The sequence below is a fragment of the Amphibalanus amphitrite genome, unplaced genomic scaffold (genome assembly GCF_019059575.1).
Source record: "Amphibalanus amphitrite isolate SeventyFive unplaced genomic scaffold, NRLGWU_Aamphi_draft 001391F_arrow, whole genome shotgun sequence".
Classification (NCBI taxonomy): Eukaryota; Metazoa; Arthropoda; class Thecostraca; order Balanomorpha; family Balanidae; genus Amphibalanus; species Amphibalanus amphitrite.
The window spans coordinates 1-19,513 of record NW_024882884.1 but is presented as its reverse complement, the minus strand read 5'-3'; the positions used below and the strand labels follow the sequence as shown (position 1 = coordinate 19,513).

At 48.7% G+C, this 19,513-nt stretch overlaps 1 protein-coding gene across 3 annotated transcripts; it reads left to right on the top strand.

The window, feature by feature from the left end:
* Positions 1-583: 583 nt before the first annotated feature.
* Positions 584-10,985, top strand: LOC122372724 (cyclin-Y-like protein 1). Of its 3 annotated transcripts, none has more exons than XM_043350258.1 (7): positions 584-602; positions 5,945-6,278; positions 6,712-6,749; positions 6,965-7,153; positions 8,271-8,404; positions 9,223-9,375; positions 9,699-10,985. In XM_043350258.1, the coding sequence occupies exons 2-7, from the start codon at positions 5,972-5,974 to the stop codon at positions 9,976-9,978; spliced, it is 1,101 nt and encodes a 366-aa protein (XP_043206193.1). In that variant the 5' UTR covers positions 584-602; positions 5,945-5,971; the 3' UTR covers positions 9,979-10,985. The 3 variants fall into 3 exon arrangements, with proteins under 3 accessions (XP_043206193.1, XP_043206191.1, XP_043206192.1); XM_043350256.1 differs by lacking the exon at positions 584-602 and adding an exon at positions 755-937; XM_043350257.1 differs by lacking the exon at positions 584-602 and adding an exon at positions 4,025-4,042.
* The last annotated feature ends 8,528 nt before the right edge of the window (positions 10,986-19,513 follow it).

The following is a 19,513-nucleotide window of genomic DNA, read 5'->3' as shown; positions in this document are numbered from 1 at the left end:
GATCAAATCGCCCCAGGCGCCCTGTTTTCACCGTCGTCCCAATCTACAGCCTCCCCTCGCCACACAATCACGGCAATCACGCAACTTCTATTTACACGCTGGGTCTCGCACTTACAAGCGCTTTACTATTCTTGCATCATTTCAATAAAACGTATATAAAAGTATAATATTATGATTTTTTAAACGTAACCTACATAATAAAATAGAAACATTTGTATAATTTTTGTCAGATCTTGCAGAAGAATAAGAAAAAAAGAAAAGAAAATTTAAGTATACGTCATATTTTCTGTTCATTGGCAAGCAACGCATTATACTTGATATTATTATATTAGAGGAACCTTGTTCATATTCATATGAATTTGCAACTCTAGCCTACTGATGCCATAAAATCTTAAAATAATCGAAATATTTTCATGAGGTTCGTGGCATCTTTCGGTACAGATTCTTTTAAAGATGGCATTTGTATGTCCTTTCAAACCTTATATCTGTGATTAATGAAACTAATTCATTGAAACAGCGACTTTGATCCTTCCAAGCTCCCTTTTGCCTACGTCATAAATATTTTGCAATTTCTGAACTCTTCTTATTGAGCTTTATTTTAGGTTCAAAATGCTCTAATATCTATATTTATTCGAAACAGCATTCGCAGTGTTCTTGCCTAGCTGTTTTTTATCCGTTCTTTATCTATCCACTTCAAGGCCGTTTAGAGAAACCAGCTCTAGAAGGCTTCTACATTTATGGCGCTTCAAGACTCAAATCTTATACAAATGCTCCGACGGGTGGTGTGTGGGCGGATTTGGAATTTCTCATTAATTAAAAAGGCGGTGTCCATTGATCATAGATTTGCGCGTTTAGCTGCCATAATAATGTTGAATATTTGATACTTCTATATACATATTCATCTTTGCTTTTAAGTGGAGGATAGACACCTTTCATTGTAAGTTCAAGTATTGGTCTGTGGTCATGACAATCAGGCGTTCAGTCACACTGCAGTCTGCACCTTACCTAGACCGCAAACTGCAAAGTATGCTTAAATCGTCAGGAGCTAGTTGATGCGAGGGTTTCAGCTGTTGGGTGGTGTGGAAGGGATTACCTTTTTTTGCTTTGTTTTTTGGGGATGGTTGCTGACTGCAGGGTCGCAGTCTCATGTGTTGTTTTTTTCTGAAATGCTTTCCTGGCAAAACTACTACCCACCTACCTAATTTCTTGAACCAATATGGGCTTAAAACAGGTATCACACTTGTTTTTGCAACCAAAGAGAAGCACTATACCCACAGACAGGGCTGCGGAGTCGGAGTCGGAGTCGGAGTCGGAGTCGGTCGGAGTCGACAGTTGTGACCGGAGTCGGAGTCGGAGTCGGAGTCGATATTGGAAAACCCAGCCGGAGTCGGAGTCGGAGTCACCGAAAATCTGTCGACTCCGCAGCCCTGCCAGGTGTGCGGAGTCGGAGTCGGGAGTTGGAGTTGATCGGAGTCGACATTTCTGCCTGGAGTCGGATTCGGAGTCGGAGTTGGTTTTTGAAAGCCGGAGTCGGAGTCGGAGTCGGAGTTGCCGTAAATCCATCGACTCCGCAGCCCTGCCCACAGATGCCTTTTTCTAACCTAACTAAAACTAACCTAACCTAAATTGGCCTAATCTTACCTGACCTAACCTACAACCTAAACCTACAAACCTGCAACCTACATCTCTGGTTATAGCACCTCTCCTTGGTTTGTAAAAATGAAGGTGTGACACTCGCTTCATTTCATGACTACCGTAAAATGGGGTGTTAAGGGACAGTTTTGAGGTGTTTTGTTATACAACTCAAGAAGGGTTGGGGATAGAAGCATCAACTTGTCAGCATTTTATGTGGAATTTGGTGCTTTACATGCCTGCTACATTAAAGTTTTAAAAATATATACATGCATATTACTTTTTATTATTTTTCATCACTGTCCCTTAGCACCCCAATGTGGGGTGTTAAGGGACACCTATATTATTCCAGGAAATGGTCATCAAATGCTCACAATTGGCATGTGAAAGGGCACTCAATTTATTTATTGAAATGTTTTGCATATTCTGTCACAAAACAAGTCAGGTTCATTCACCACTAATGGCCTTTTTAGCCAATTACATGTAATGCAGTTTACGCTTCTGGAAAATGTGCTAATTATAAGGTAAACAGAACCAAAAAGTACCTTTCTGTCATCAACAAAAACCCATTTTGAAGCTAGTCACTTGTCATTATGTTGCCCTGTTTGTTTTGGCCTTTTTATGATGACATCACATTTACCTACATCAGTCTTCATTGACCCATCATTGTTAAAGAGAGTGTTAAGGGAATTTTGAGGTGTTTTGTTATATAACTTAAGATGTGTTAGAGATGAAAGCATGAACTTGCCAGCATTTTATGTGGAATTTGGTGTTTTCAATGCCTACTGAAAGAAAACTTAATGAAATTGTATTTAGCTATTATTTCTTATTTTTTCTTCCCTGTCCCTTAGCACCCCACATCCACTTCAAAATATGCATGTGTCCAGAAAAGAGGAAGAGGATGATGAATGGATGGGTGGATTTGTATAAGTTTTTCAGGAAACATGTGCAATACATGTGACAATACACCTATGCATTCATTTCACCTGTACACCTACTAGTTTATGTGGTACACACAGAGTTTTGGAGATGTCTCATTTTTGTGAAAATGTAGCATGATTTTCAAAACCATTTTTGAACCAAATCGCTTGCATGAAAAACCATGCCATCTTGTCCCATAATCAAGAACAAAATAGTGTCAACTACCACACTCAAGTTTTTATTTAACCTTCTCAAATTAGGAACTTAGCATGACTCAAAGTTTTTCCCACGCAACTGTCCCTTATCACCCCACTGTCCCTTAACACCCCACTTTACGGTACCCAAATTTGCACATAATACATAAGGTTCATTGATGGAACAATTAGCCAATTGGTGTAGTTTTATAAGTGCAAATTCTGAATTCTGTTAGAGAAATCTTATGTTCTGATCAGGATGGCTTGTGGGAAATCCCAACCTGGTTTGTGTGTTGTCAGTTGTGTACTATGGTTTGTTATATTTAATCTGTTGCCATGTTTTGCAGTACAATGCTGATGCCCTTTGTTTATGCTACAGCTATGGTCTCTTGATTTTCCTGTAATCTACCTAGCTGTGTTGTGTTAAATTTGTTTACATTGATATTGTGTTATTTAACTACCTTTGTTTACTTGCCCCTATTCCATAACTCTTGACAGCTAGAGTAAAGCCTTACTAGTTACTGCTTGTATGAGTATTCAGTTACATGTCTATTTAATTTCTGGGAAAACAACTTTGTTTGTTTAGATGTAACCAAATTCAGTGGAATTAATTCTACCCAACCTAGGTATCTTTATTCTAATGAGTTATATATGATAAATTGTAGTAGCCATTTATCCTCCTTATGCATAAATAAATAAGGTGATGGGCATGTATTTTTTAATGTAGTATTAGGTTAAAATGCTTGAGGATGGAAAGCACTGTGAATTTGGTCTGCTTACCTAACTGAAAGCAGTAAAAATGTGGAACTTATAGGCATAAGGCAACTGTTAACTAGATGCCATGCACATTGCACACAATGGGCAAATGGAGTTGTTGGTCTGCTACTTATCATTCCATTTGCTTAAATGCTCCTGTTCAACTAATTTTAACAGGATTTGCCAGTACACCACTGACCTGACTGAGCTCTGGCTAGGCTAAGTGCCTAATCTGTAATTACTTTTACAGCATGCCTTGCTTAGCAGACCTGTAGGTCCACAGCCGCTTACTTGACCATTGACCATTATTGACTCACCACATTGACTTTGATTATCAGCATTGCTTTCTTTTCCATCTAAATGAATAAGAGCTATCAATAAATCATGTGAAACTTCTTTGAAGCTAGACCTTGGTTCATAAAAACACCAAAGTGATCAGTGACTTAACTGCCTCGTTGGCCTGTTTTGTTTAAGAGATGATGCTTTCATGCAGATTGGGAAAGTCCCTCCCAAGTACTTAATGTATTTGTAACTCCCAAGTAATCAATGTGCCATTTTCCCATGCAAGCTTACATGCCAAAATGCCCTTCATACCTGTATTTAAAAAAGATTTGTAACGCATTGAAACTTTGTTCCCACCCTTGCCAGACCAATCAGTGTGCTACATGAAACCGACCTCGGCCCTCGCCGTTTTGCCGATTATTGAGCTACAGCTTCGCGGAAAAACGAGCTTGGTTGTCTTTATGAGACTCAGAAAATCATACCCAAATTTAAGGTTTAACCCTCGCCCTGGCAGGGGGGGGGGGTCGATGCGACCCCCCCCCCTAAGGTTTTTTGAAGATAGCGTAAAAAAACGGCGGCGTGCAGCGCCGCCAAATTTGGCACAGCCTATGGGGCAACCTTTTTACATATGACCTGAAAATTTCAGCTCCGGGTGACCTTGAGTCAGGTCACCAGGTCAGAAAAACCGGTACAAGGTCATGGTCAAATTTCAATTTTCTTTTTGCACCTGTCCAACTCACAGTTTTGGACTGATTTCCTTCAAACTTTCAGGATGTGCCAAGTTCACCGAGTTGTATAACATATAGTTCGGGTTTTTTGAGGTCACTGACCTGAGGTCAGTTAGAGGTCATTACGTCGTAATGTTAAGCCTATGAGAAAATACTAAATTCGGAAAATACTGGAGATATCCGCTTCGTTCTATCACTTTTGTGCTTTGAACCCACAGTACTTAACAGCAGGTCACTTGGTGCTTCTTTGGTTGGTGTACTTATCCATGGGTCAGGTCAAATGAGGTCAACTGAGGTCAAATGACGTTTTTGCCAATAACTTGGCACATAATGACGCTAGAGCTTAAAAAATGGTATCATTGTGTTCCTAGTGATCAGCCGAATCGAATGATATGCGATATGATGCAATTTGGTTAACTTGAACTTAATTTATTAATTTAAGTTTACTTAAAATTTAAGAAAAACTTTAAGTACACTTCAGCAGGCTAAAAAGTATATCATTCGACGCGCCTTGACGTGCTGAGTTCACTGGTGCTTTTCTTTTTGCGCTATCTTAATTAGATCAAAAGTTATAAGCGAAAAACTTTTGACCTGTTTTTAGCGAAATTTTTTCCATTTATACCCCCCAAAACCCCCCTAAATATTGACCTAGAGCAACCAAATTTGCACAGGGGCGAGAACTCCAGGGGGCCCACCTACCTACCAAATTTGGTGTTTCTAGGTGCCATAGGAGCCAATCGCGAGGGGGGTCGCATCGACCCCCCCCCCCCCCTGCCAGGCCGTGTTATGAAAAATGCCCTGCCAGGGCGAGGGTTAAGGCGAACTGGTAACCAGCAATAACAGGTCAGAGACCCAAAATTAAGTTGGGTGTCTGGTTTTATGTAAATAACTGTCATTTGGTCAGGCCTAGCATGGTCCAATCACCAACTATTCGTGATCTCAGCTGACACCACGCACTTTTATTGGTTTATCGCACAATCAGTATATACGACTCAGGTGCTAAGACTTGTGACGTCACGCTTATCTATGCGTGGATTCAGGTTATCATCGCATAGCTCTCCACACAGATAAGGCTCGTCGAACGATCTCGGTCTCACAGATGAAGCTGATAGAGGGTGGCGGTGCTCCCACATGCGGGATGTGTTTTGACCGTCTCCGTGTGTCATGTCCCTGTGATGTGATTGCGAGAACAGAGGCCAGAGTTTCTATCTCGTTGTCGTAGTGGGGGAGGGGTGAGGGACTCCATTAGAGAGGTATGTGAAGACATGAATGAACCTTGGCTTTTCTCTATTACGCATGCTGGAGGATATTCTGCAGCCAGTGTCGGAACTATCCAGCTCCGTACAGTAGCCGCGGATGCCAGTCTGTGATGCAGCCGAGTGGGTGAGACTGACCGCCTCTCTCACTCACTGTCTGTTCTGTCCTCGCCAGGTGACGTGACGGGCCAGTCGCCAGGCCATGGGCAACCGTCAGTCGCTGTGCTGCGAGGGCGGCTCGCCGCCGGCCGGCCGCCGCTCACTGCGCGAGGACCGCTACATGACGGCCGGCGGCTCGACTCCTGCCGGCGGCGTGGGTAGCACCGTGTCCGGCACTCCGGCCGGCGCCGCCGAGACCGACGGACGAGAGCCGGCGCGGCAGCGGGACGAGTCGGCCGCCAATCTGCAGCACATCAGCGAGCGAGAGCCCGACGACCTGAACGACGACCCGTCACTGCACCCGTCCGTCGGGCCGCTGTTTGTCGAGCGCAGCAAGTCCAGCATCGAGAGTGAGTGCCAGACTGAGTCCGCGGCCTGCAGTCCAGTGGGCGACGGACTGCACCTGTGTAGGCTGCGGCGCCAACTTTCCGCAAACTCTGGCCTAGCCTGCCTGAGATATTATCGGCACAGAGACAGAGTTCTAGTAAGATGAAACATCGTCTCTATCTTATCGGTTCTCCCCACTGCCATTCTCGTGATCTTAGAGATCCTCTGTGCAATATGCTCACAAAGCATGCACAGATATTGGTAACTAGGTGCTGGTCATTTAAGCACCTCACTCTGATATTATATTCATTTTGATAGTCTCTACTCCGAATATTTTGATTTTGATATTTTGATTTCCTTGCCTCTTCAATGTTTTCACACCCTATCGATTCAACAGACAGAACAGTGAAAAGTAGTGCAGAGAGGCTGACAAAACCTGCTTCTTTCTGTCGCCAGATGGAATGATCAGACGTAGAAGCAGAAGCAGAAACACGGTAAATACGAGCGCTCTCGAGACGGGAGCTAACACGTTCCGGCCTTGGGATTGGCTCTTTGCAGGGGTGGTTGTATGCGCCGGGTTGAGAATGTTTATTGGATTTATCTGTGTGTTCTGTATCTCTTTATACACTGGTGTGGAGGACGTCGTTTCATGCAGTTTTGTGTCCGTCCCTTACAAAGGCACCTTACAAATTGTTTCGCCATTCCGTAGCTGGTCGAGGACCGGCCAATCATCAAGAGCAGCAGCTGCAGCACGATCTACATCGACGACAGCACCGTGTCGCAGCCCAACCTGAAGAACACCATCAAATGTGTGGCGCTGGCCACCTACTATCACATCCGGAACCGGACCGCCGACCGGACGCTGCCCATCTTCGACGAGAAGCTGCACCCGCTCACGGTGAGGCGAGCGGCCGGGAGAGGATCGTGTGTGTCTAGCTGGAAGGGGAGGGAGGTCCGCAACGGAGATGGGCTATTTGTAGAGCGAGTATTAGACCGCTGCAGTACGGCCGTAACCAGCCGGCCACGCTATGGGGACTCGGTGCATCAGTCCGACCGGGCGTACATTATGCAGCCGGTAGGTACTCCTTCCGCCGGTCCCAACCCCGCTGGCTGACGGGCTGACGGACCGCCGTGCCCACCTGATCCCTCCCCGTCTCCCCTCCTTCTGTCCCCTGATCCCCTGTGACGCACTAGTTCCGCAGTGTGTGGGGGGGGGGGGAGTCGGTCGCAGGTGGACGGGAGCCGGTTCGCTCCGGTCACCAGTCCTCCCATCACAGTAATGGCCTCCGGTGCGCCGTCACGCGACGGAGGGGAGAGGGGGGGGGGGACCGCACCTACGGCTGATGGACTCGAGCGTCGGCGGAGAGCGGGGACCATCGATGTCGACACGGAAGCCCCACCTGTTCGGGTACGATTGGCAGTCGGCCGGTCGGGACGGCAGTCGCGGCTGTCTGTTGGAAGACGTCAGCGCCGGCTTTTCTACGATTGTTTCGATCCGCTACTGGTCGTTATCCCGGTAATGAGCCGTTGCTTGGACCACGCTCGGAAATCATAATCGGCTGTAGTAGCAGCCACTTAAGCAGAGCAGGGGCCGAGGCTATTTGACAACAGGCACTCATACGTCGGCCCAACCTCTCAGTTGCGGCTCTGTTGCGTCTCTGTTGCTGCAGCCCATCGAATTAAAGCAACCCTCCCTTGTTTGCCGATGTTTTCGCTGATTATTTTAATTCCATTTGCGAAAGAGGTTACTTTAGTTTATAAATTTGATGTATCGGCCATTGGTATGTTTTAACTTTTAAGGGCTATTTCGAAGACCTCTCTGAGGTAGTAGTTTATTCAAACTGGCATCTTTTTGGTCTGTGACTAACACCCTTCGACCGTCGGCAGTGAAATACCACCACTGTCAACCGTCCCTCGGTGGCCATCGGCGCCGCCCTCCGTCCCTCATTAGTCAAGTAACCTCATCCTCCGTTCCCAGCAGTTAGCTGACGACATGCCTCCATTGTTCACCGCAGAAAGACGGAGTGGCCGATGACTACGACCGACATAACCCGGAGCACCGGCAAATCTACAAGTTCATCCGCACCCTGTTCACGGCCTCTCAGCTGACGGCCGAGTGTGCCATCGTCACACTGGTCTACCTGGAAAGGTGAGAGGGTCTATTACTGTCTAACTGATATTCTACCTGGAGAGGTAAGGACCGAGGACCGATGTTATTCTTCCTTCGTTATCGTTACCTTGGTTAGGTGATACCGCGGTTTATTACTTGGATATTTTATACCGCAGTTTACTAAGAGGCTTGCAGAGGTGATGCTTCTGCTCAGTGCCCGTACATTCATACATCCACAGTCCATACATAGTGTACGTCCGGGCATCTCGGTTGATACTGAGGCTTCCGTGTGCGTTAGCTGGCGCTGACCGGCGCGATTTGTATGCTTTAACGGATAGTTTGTGGTCAATGGAAGTGGGACCGTGCGCCCCGGTCCCTGTTATTAATGGCGCTGTGTTATCGGGCACGGGATCAGCCGCCCACTACCAGATCACGTCTATAAATCAAGGTGTCAGATACCGGTACAGATTCTTGTGTAACACGGAGCGCTATATTACAGGGGCCGTATATCGTCTGTCGGTTGTGCTGTTTTGATGGGGAGGGGATAAAACTCGTATCGTTGGTTTAGGGTATCGCTGTGCCTAGGCAGGCTGGTGACCTGTCCCGTGTACGAACTGGCTGCTGACATGTCCATTGTCCCGTGTTGTCCTGACTACTGACGTGTTCCTTGTTGTCCGTACAGGCTACTGAACTGACGTATGCTTTGTCTGGACAAGTTACTGGCATGTCCCGTGTTATCCGTAATGCTCATAGGCCCCTTGTCTCGATAGGCTGCTGGCATGCCCCTTGTCCTGACAATCTACTGATATGTACCGTGTTGTCCGGACTACTGACGTGCCGTTTTTTTTTTCGTACAGGCTACTGACGTATGGTGAGATGGACATCACGCCCGGCACGTGGCGCCGGATCGTCCTGGGTGCCATCCTCCTGGCCTCCAAGGTGTGGGACGACCAGGCCGTCTGGAACGTTGATTACTGCCAGATCCTCAAAGATATCGCCGTCGAGGATATGTGAGTTGGCTGGGAGCGGCAGTCCACTGAGCAGCAGGCCGAGCTGGGCTGTGTGCTGAGGGTGGGATGGGCGGGCCTAGCTCGGCAATATCAGCTGAGGGAGAATAGATAGCAGCTGAAGGGAATGATCCACCTCAGGCCCCTAAAAACTCAGCAGTATGTTTTGCAAATGTCGTAGATGGACAGTCATCACTGCAGCCGAACCTCGGGGATCACTTGTTTTTGCTTATTTCGCGGTTCTAGCTCGTTTGGCTTAGGAGCGGCGGCCTGTGGGGCGATGTTCGATACCTTTGTTATGCTGTGACACCACCTCCTCCCGACAGGAACGAGCTGGAACGCAAGTTTCTCGAGGTGATCCAGTTCAACATCAACGTCCCCTCCAGCGTGTACGCCAAGTACTACTTCCACCTGCGCACACTGGCCGAGGCCAACGACCTCTGTTTCCCCACGGAGCCGCTCAGTCGAGAGCGCGCCCAGAAACTGGAGGCCATGTCGCGCGTCTGCGAGGATAAACTGGCGGCCGACCTGCTCCGCTCGGGCAAAAAGTGGTCGAGCATGGACAATGTGAACCAGCACCGGCGCAGTGTGGCGATACTGTCTTAGCGCGGCGCGCGCGGCGGCGTGGCGGCCGCCCCCAGCTGTGATAGTAGGCCCCGGACGGCGGCCGGCGCGTGGCGCTCCCCCCGGCGCGCCGTCAGAGGTCCGCCCCGAGCGGCCGACCGAGTCTGTCCGTCTGCCGGCCGGTCTGTCCGCGTTTGTGTGCGTGTGTGTGCGGGTGTGTGTGAGCACCGAGTGATGGGGCCGGGCCGCCGTAGATTTTATGGGCGCCTCGCGCTCGACCGGGCGCTAGTCAGCCGGTCTATGGCGCGTGCGGCCAAGGATTGTCCGCCGAGGCAGCGGCGCGTGCGGCGACTTGTTGAGAGCTTTGTTTACACATGTGCTAGGTTGATGTATGGTGCCAAACTATGTGCTGATTTCTCTGTATTTTGATGATCTCTTGTCCGTGTGTGCGCGTGTCGGCCCCGCTCGCTCCTGCCGCCGGCGACTGTGCTGTGGTGGCCGGGCGGCGGCCGCGCCTCTCTAACGTTCCAGAGACAACATTCGCAGTGAGACAGGGTCGCTCTAGGGGGAGGGAGGGGCGAGTCGAACGGGGCGAGTTTCTACTTCTGATCTAGCGGTGCTGACCCATGTGGGTTGTGGTGAACTAATATGCTGACAGCTCGCCTGTGTCCTGTGTGTGCCGGACTTGTCGCTGGGCCGGCTGCCCGCCGGGCTCTGCAGGTTGACTGAACTGTGCACTTGAACTGCACACCAGCAAGCAGCTCAGTGGTATCTCGATAACACGTGCCCAGCTATCAGGTGTGTTCTGTGCCGGGCGGGCAGTGTTTTACACACGGTGAACCGGTCAGTCGCGGCACAGCGGGACAGTGGCGGCCGTCCGTCCCTGCTACACGGCTGCCCCCCTGTCGGTGACGGCCTCAGAAGACCAGGCTCCGGTCCATGCGACTCGCTGAACTAGTCCGTGGCAGGGAACTCCCGGAAACTGTATTGTTCTGTTTCTTTAATAGCTTACGCCGAGTATAATGAATATGACACTGGTATGGAAGGAACACTGACATTTATTTTTGGAGAGGTCGCTGGGGTCTGAAAAAAATGTGTGAAATCCCATGGTTGTTGAAATTAGCCAGATGCTTTATTCACCCAGTCGTCGGTCGGGTCTTCTACAGTGCCTGTCTGTCAACGCACCTTGACAGTGGCTGACGCTAGAAGCGACAGTCATCATCGTTCACTCAGCAGGTTCTGCCTTGCTAAGTTCACGCCCTGACACCAGGGCATGTGCAGGCAGGTGCTGAGCTGAGCTGACCCTTCCCTCCCCTTTACTGCCGGGGATTGCTTACTGAGATACAGGCCGGCCCTGGCAGCGGCCACAAGCCACGCTGCTCTCCGGAAAGGAGGTTCTGTGCCATCGGAAAGTTAGGTTCGTCCTCCAGTTTAATAGCCGCATCCTAGATCCCCGGACTGTTTTTACCGTGCCCTGGAACCTGATTTCATGGCGCGCAGATAGGTACTCGCCGCTGCCAGGCATTGGCATGCGGTTTTCATGGAAATATAGCAAAAGCGCCAGTTTTGTTTCGATTGAAACAGAGCACCAACCCGTGGTGGCCGGTCGTGTCTGTTCGCCGTTCGGGTGGCGGCGTGCAATGAAACAGGGGCCCTCGGGCCTGGTGCAAGCTGGCAGTTAGCATAAGCATTGAGTAACGCCTCGGTAGGTATTGCCGTTGGAGTTCCTTTCCTTAGACTGTGACAATGCTAGAGGAACAGAGTATGATTGAGTGATGGACGTTGCGCCGCCCGCGATAGAAATGCCGCGTTGCATCGTAGCTGCGTGTTCAGCCGGTGAATCACAGGCCCCGTTTCACCGTCCCGACGCCATGCGCACTGCAGAGCGCGGCCGTGAAACATCGCCTAGAAAAAGCGCCTGGTGAATGTTGTGCCGTAAGACAGGGTAGCTAGCTAGACCCAGCCGCTAGATGACACTAGTAAGAGCGCCTGAATAATGCTGTGCCGCACGACACCATAGTTTCAGCCGCAACCGCTAGATAACACTAGCAAAAGCGCCTGAACAATGCTGTGCCGCACGACACGATAGTTTCAGCCGCAACCGCTAGATGACACTAGCAAAAGCGCCTGATGAATGCTGTGCCGCACGATGCGGTAGTTACAGCTCCGGCCGTTAGATGACGCAAGTAAAAACGCCTGCTGAATGCTGTGCCGCATGACATAGTAACCATAGGTTGTTTGGACATTGACAAACTCTTTTCGCTAGAAAGGTGTTTTTTTTTCGATTGAAAAACAACTGGAGCAGTTCTCGCAAGTCACTGGGGGTGTTCAGCAAAGTTGGCCGCGAATCGAGCTATTTTGAACGGGATCTAAACGTATACGGCATAGTCGGGTACTGGGCACTGGCACAGGTAGCATGAAGTTAAGCCATACGCGGATACGCTTGATAATAGGAAAGGTGCCTGTTAATGTGATAATGCTGATGCATGACGTGTCGCGTAGCTAAGTTGTCAGCCAATCTGATAGATGATCCTAGGAATTAGGAAAAGGTTTAAAAAAAAAATCAATGTGCCCTAGGTGTGGCAGTCGGCTTATATCAGCCAAAAGGTGAAGGCGTAATTTCAGTGTTTATATTTTTTTCGAAAAGCAGAATACAGTCCACACTTCGTTGATGTTATGAAAATAAATCTTGACGACTAGAGCTGTATCTCCCAAGCCGCCGACGCCCGAGACAGTCAAAGAAGTGGACCTATGGAAATGATCTGTCAATGTGTGAGGGTCCACTTCAGTCGGTCCGCAGGACCGACTCCGGACTCCGGATGGTTGTTGATGTTGCGGACCAATCGGTCCAAACTCCGGTCCGACTGACGCACCAGAAGGCAGCTGAGCGCCAATGGCCACCGCGCAGTTCCTGACAGCTCGAGTGAGGCGAGGTCGTCCGAGCTCAGCCGGAGTCACATGGGATGACGTGAGGTCAGGAGAGACCGGATGATGTCAGGTGAGGTCACGTGAGGTCAACGGACGTATTGGACCGGCTGGTCGTCACACGGCCAAGTTGATGATGGCGGCCGGTCCAGACGACCGAAATAGCCCCATCAGCCGGAGACCGGACACACGCCCGGCTTCTTCATCGACCTGACACAATGTGTGTGTGTGTGTGTGTGTGTGTGTGTGTGTGTGGGTGTGTGTGTGTGTGTGTGTGTGTGGGGGTGTGTGTGTGTGTGTGTGTGTGTGTCCCTGGATGTGTCTGCATCAGGCACGTAGCCAGGAGTTTGCTCAGGGACTGGGCCACAGGTCGCGGCCTAAAGTCGCATCCCCTCCAAAAAAGGAAACTCCTCTGATTTGGCCCAATATTTTGGGGGTGTGGTGCAGCTGTTTGTATCTATTTTCATTTTTTATTTAAATCTATTTCATTTTTCGCCTTCAGGGGGTCATGGCCCCGTGCCCTCCCCCCCCCCCTGGCTACGTCCTTGTTCTGCGTGTGACTGCATGCTAGTTTGAACAAAGTTTTCCCCTTCAGAGGAGCTTTGCGTAGCCATTCCAAGGGTCACTATTTTATGAAGCCGTTTTACCGTTTCTTACAGGTAAATTTTCCATTCAAATTTCTTATGATCGCCGTTTTTTGTCCAATATGTAACACTAATTTGTACATATTTCTGATTGTAACCTCATGAAAAACTCGAAGTTCAGAACATCGTTTGCTTGTTTGTTACTCCCGCCCACCGCGCGACTACGTGACTGTGTGACAGTATGACAGTGTGAGTGTGAGAGTGTGTCATGTGCGACAATGTAGCAGTGTGACTGTGTGACAGTGTTACGGCGTGACACCTGCCACGTTCGTCCGCCGTCTGTTCCGTGACCAGCTGGCCGGCTCGCGTGCCTCTCGCTGATTGGTGTTCCACTCCACTCCATTCCATCTAACGTATCCAATGACGCCCGAGACCGGTGTCACGTGACCACATAACGTGTGCCATGTGCTGTTCCCCATGGCACTCGCTTGTGTTAATGACCATGAGGTTCGGTATTTGTGGAAAGTCTGCTCTGGCTATCATCATGCATGCATAACTACATACTTGTATCATGTGTGTATAAAAATCATGCATACAATTTGGACAATAGCTCGCCTGTCAGTGCTTTTATCAGTTTTTTTTTATGTCAGTGTCAGTTTTATCTTTCATGAGCAATGACATTAAATAAAATTGTCACTCAAGATGGCAGCAGAGGCTGTGCAGAGTTGCAGAGGTCAGTCACTTGCCACTGAAGTCCTTATACATAGTAGTTAGTTCCATCGTGCTTGACCTCTACCATGCGGCGCGCTTTGTGCTTACACGTCACGCCACATACATGCTCTCATAGCATCTCAGGCAGAGTGAGCTTATTTTTAGGTCTGAGTCTAAGCTCTACCATAATGTGTGCTAGTATCTCAGGCAGAGTGAGTTTATTTTTAGGTTTGGGGGCTTAGTTCTACCATAATGTGGGCAATATGACGTTATTCAATTTGCTCTGTAACGTGGGTGGTACAAGAGATTTTCGGGACACATTGGGGTCAGTTGCTAAGTCATATTTTTATTTCAATTGCAAGAATTGGTATTTTTGCGCCTTTATGTGACATAATCCCTTGCATACAGTCTAACATTGGAGACATGTCGAGTGTTGTCAAGCGACAATGAAGCCTGCTGAGGCTGAGTATAGAATCCGCCGCCCATCAGCATCTACCGGTGGCAAATGTACGTGCATGTATCCTGCCTCAACAATGCGCATTGGGCATGCGATGCATGAATGCAAGCGATCGAATGCATATTGCTACACCATGTACAAATTGAGACTGACGCCCTATGTCCCATAAAGGTAACGGAGACGGTTTTACGGTATAAAAAAAGAATAAAAGATTTTACCGATAGACATGAGTTCTCAAAACATATAGGTACCTGTTCATAGACCACCTCCATATCAGCAACACATTCAGGGCCTCGGCTAAGGAATTTTGACTGGTGGGCCACTTGGGCAGCGACATGGACTGACCTTCGTAGCCATAGCCCCCCCCCCCCCATTTTGGATTTCTCCCCAGATTTCGGCCACTTTATTCTGCAAAGAACGTCAGGATGGCATTAACCCCCCCCCCCCCCGACTCTTCAGAGAGAGGAGAGAGTAGGGACCCACAACCCTCTCAGTGGTGATACTCCGGCAGTGCACATAAAATCGCATAAGTATGCACAAAATATTGACGCAGATTATAAAACTTTGGACGATAACTTACGGCCGGTCGGATGTTAAAAATCAGCGAGCCCTGAATGGATCGCTCGCCGACTGGTCGGAGATTCGGAAGCGGTCGGGCGGGATCGGGCGTTGTCGGGTGGATCGGGAGGAATTGTGAACAGCACGAGTGCAACTTTATATATAAAGTGGGTTGGATAACGACAACTCAAGAAACTCAAGATTACCAACCGATATTTATTTTAAAATTACTTTTAAATACACTGTGTATTTAAAACACTTAAAAATACACTTAAAAATACAATGTGTATTTAAAAGTAATTTTAAAATAAATATCGGTTGGTAATCTTGAGTTTCTTGAGTTGTCGTTATCCAACTATCATGGATACTTTACATAAAGTGAGTTGTAGCAGGAACCCCAAAAGGGGGTTGTAGCAGCAACCCCAACATCTCTGAAAATGATCATTAAGCCTATTGGTGTCGCATGGAAAAGAATTGACTCAAAAGCCCAAGCTCACTGCGCAACCCTAATCTTTTCTAAAAAAAAACTAAGTTATGTACAATTCTGGTGATCAGTGTCCCAAGCTTCAGATTTCTCTTGGGTGTCTGAGTGGAAAATTCTAGCCACCCAAAATGTGAGAGTGGAAAATTATCCATTCTTATTCTTAAGTGTCATCTTCAGCCCAAATGAGAAATTTTTGGAACGCTGACTGTGAACGGTTCGAAATTCGTCCGACTGGTCAGATGTGCGACTGCAAGCATCATACCGGTCGTGAAGACGCATAACATCGCTTGCAGACTTCAATCGGCTGGAAGTTACCGACACTACCTCTAGTTTGACTCTGGCTTATATCATGTCTATCGGCGAGCCGTCTGAGATCGCTCGCAGGCTTATCCCCGACCGTCTGAACTGATCTGTTCTTTATTCGTAGTTTTTCTTGTAACCGACTGGTCTGCGGCAGATGCTTATGTGACTGCAACCACTCGATCGATCGGAAAGCTTGCAAGAACTCTCGTAGACCTCGATCGGCTGGAAGCCGCCGACACTATCTGTAATTGACAGAGGCAGACGTCTTTCACGATTATTGCGTAAAATTTAAAGCCTCGGTCACACTTCACCGGATGGGACCAACGGACGAGAAACGGACGAGAACTGTCAGCGTCCGGTGATGTCCGTTTGTTTCAGTTGGACGTCCGTTTGTCATCCGTTAATATCCGTTCCATGTCCGGTGGTGTCAGGTTGAGCACACTGGACACCACCGGACAAAGAACGGATATTAACGGATGAGAAACGGACGTCCAACGGAAACGAACGGACATCCCCCGGACCCCGGACATCACCGGACGCCGTCCGTTTCTCGTCCATTGGTCCAATCCGGTGAAGTATGACCGAGGCTTAACCTACGGCTGTCTCAAGAAACCGGGAATGGTGATGGTATTAGGCGGGCAACGACGATCAAGTTCTTACTTTTAATAAATGCAACAATGTAGTAGGGCCTCTGTCTCTGTCTGTATCACAATGTTACCTACGTCGTGATGTAAAATGTGAAAGCTTAGATATTTTGGAAAGTTACTGGTGGGCCAAATCTTTGAGGCTGGTGGGCCATTTCGGGTCACTGGTGGGCCATTTGGCCCACCAGTTAACATGTTAGCCGAGGCCCTGAACACATTAGCCTATGGTCTTTTTATTAATTGAAAAGGAGAAATGGAGAAAGAATGGTAGAAAGAAAGACGTACATAAAAGAGAGAGAGAGACGGAAAGGGAAAGATGAAGTGAGAGAGAGAGAGAAAAAACGAGACGGAGAGACTATGACACAAATGAGAAACACGCTAATAAAACGATGCCCTTATAAGCAGGGATGCGGAGCCGGAGCCGGAGCCGGAGCCGGAGCCGCCGGAGCCGGCATATTTTGCCCGGAGCCGGAGCCGGAGCCGTCAAAAAAGGGGGCGACTCCGGCTCCTTTTCGTAAGAGGGAACAATTATTTACCTAGTTCGATTTGACAGTACAAGGCGTAAAACAATGTGGTATTCAAAATAGCCTTGTTATACAAATAGAAGCAACGTGTACCAATCCCATCGCCTTTTTTCTTCCACCCATGGGTGGAGAACCTACCCCGGCCACCCCGGCCGTGGCCGGGGTAACTTTCAGCCGACCCCGGCGCGGCCGGGGTAACTTTTTCCACTTTTGTAAATCATAAAAGCTGTCTCCATACGAAAAAACTGCCATCTATAAAAGTGTCTCCCATTATTCTTATCTACCTTGAAAAGTTCTTGAAAATTTACTTTATTTTCATTTTGGAGCTTCTATGTTTTTAAGTCTTTTCATCGCGGAGCCCGACATGTTTCATCAAACAAGAAGTAAATCATATTTAAGGGCCGTTATCGTAAGATGGCACTGTAATAACATCACAAGACAGGACGAGGGTAATATCAGTGAGATAGAAGGACGAGCTGCTGGGGCTCAAGGCTCCTCCAACTTAACCCGCGCCAGGGTGGTGGCCTAATCGTAACACGTTGAGTCGAGAGGTGGGCTTTTCACACTCCTTCTAACTCGGCTACTGGACTACGAGGCGAGAAGTGGAACGACGTTTGAAAGAGCGACAAACGTGACCAGAGAAATCTGGTCATGTTTTAGGCAAGCTCAATTATAAAATCATCATAGATCATCAAAAGCCAAATTTCTCTGATTTTAGCGTTCTCCGACAACTTTTCTCACAGTTCATGAACATACCGGAGCTTAAACACTGCAAACAAAACATTCGATTACTCGTTTAAGGCTCGGTCGCGAATAATATTTCAGGTGCGAGCTCAAATCAATAAGAGGGTCAAAACGGTCAAATTTGACATTTTGTTTTGTGTGGGAAGGTTACAACTTCCACGGAATAAGCTTTGCAAAGGGCATGATGGCATTTTTAGCACGATCATCCAGCAAATTTGACTTGATGACCTGACCTAGCACTAGGTGACATGCGTCCGAAATTTTAAGGCGTGTTGCAAAATTGTTGTTACAATTACGAAATCTTCCGCACCTGCGTGCAGCAGTTTTCCCTAAAAACGTACGCAGACATCCATTATTCTATGCCACAGAATAGGAGTTTGTTGATAACCGTTGACAAATATTTGAGCATCATCGTCTTTCTGACTTTCGGTCGCCGGCCGGGGTAACTTTTTCAAACATTCTCCACCCGTGCTTCCACCCGTATTTCATTGATGGCATAGGGGATGTACTGAGTGGAAGCCGGAGCCGGAGCCGCCGGGGCCGGAGCCGCCGGAGCCGGATCATTTTACTCGGAGCCGGAGCCGGAGCCGGAGCCGCCAGGACATTTCACCCGGAGCCGGAGCCGGAGCCGGAGCCGATTTTTTCTCCGGAGCCGGAGCCGGAGCCGGAGTCGTCTGAAATTTCCACGGCTCCGCATCCCTACTTATAAGATCTCGCGGAGTAGCCATAATCGGCCGGTATCAGCGCGGTTACCGTTGGTCGCAGCCGGCTACTGTGTGGGAGGCTGACGGTCAGCGGTCGGCGGTCGCCCGGTCGGCGGTCGGCGCCGCGGGAGCGTGGTCGGTCGGCGTTCGACGCACCCCGGCGCGGCGGGACGCTGGCCGGCGCGGCCACCGAGCCGCCGTGGCTGCCATTATCTGCGCGATTTGCCGACCAGTCGGCCGAGCCGGGCGTGCACCGATACCGAGCCTGGCACGCACCGCGAGCGGTCGAGACCGATCGATTTAGCACCGCCGCCGCCGCGCCGTCAGAGTCCAGCAGTGGCGACCGACTGGCGCACGGCCGCCGACAGGTCAGGTCAGGTCACGGGTACCACCTGCGCCCGTTGGTGTGTGACGTCAGACCCAGAGTGCCGCAGGAGCGTCTGTGGTGCGGTGTGATCGGCAGAAAGTCAGAGGTGTGAATAGGAGCTCACTCGGCGCAGCTTAGACAACAGGTTAGTGAGGTGGCATTGTGCACATTGCAGCCTGCAGGTTATTGAGATCGTAAGTCTCGGTAATAACGGATAGGACGCTCAGCCTACCTGATAGCGGATATCACATCGCCAATGGTAACTCTTTTCTGTGTCACTTCTTATAATCGCTTTGCCGTAACGTTAATCTTCTTACATCTTAAGGATGTAAGCTGCTTGCAACAAGTACCTACTTGCCGCAAGGCAATGTTTTGGAAGTTTGAGCATAAAGTATGAATCTTATTTTTGTCGAACCTCAAAAAAATACACTAGACAAAACAACAAACAAAGATATGGAGTACGATGAAATATCGTTTGTTCGTGTAATAAAACAATGAGTTTTCATCTCAGCAACTGTTGCTGGAGAACGCAATCTGAATATTTTATCTAATCCCACGTTAACAAAAAATGC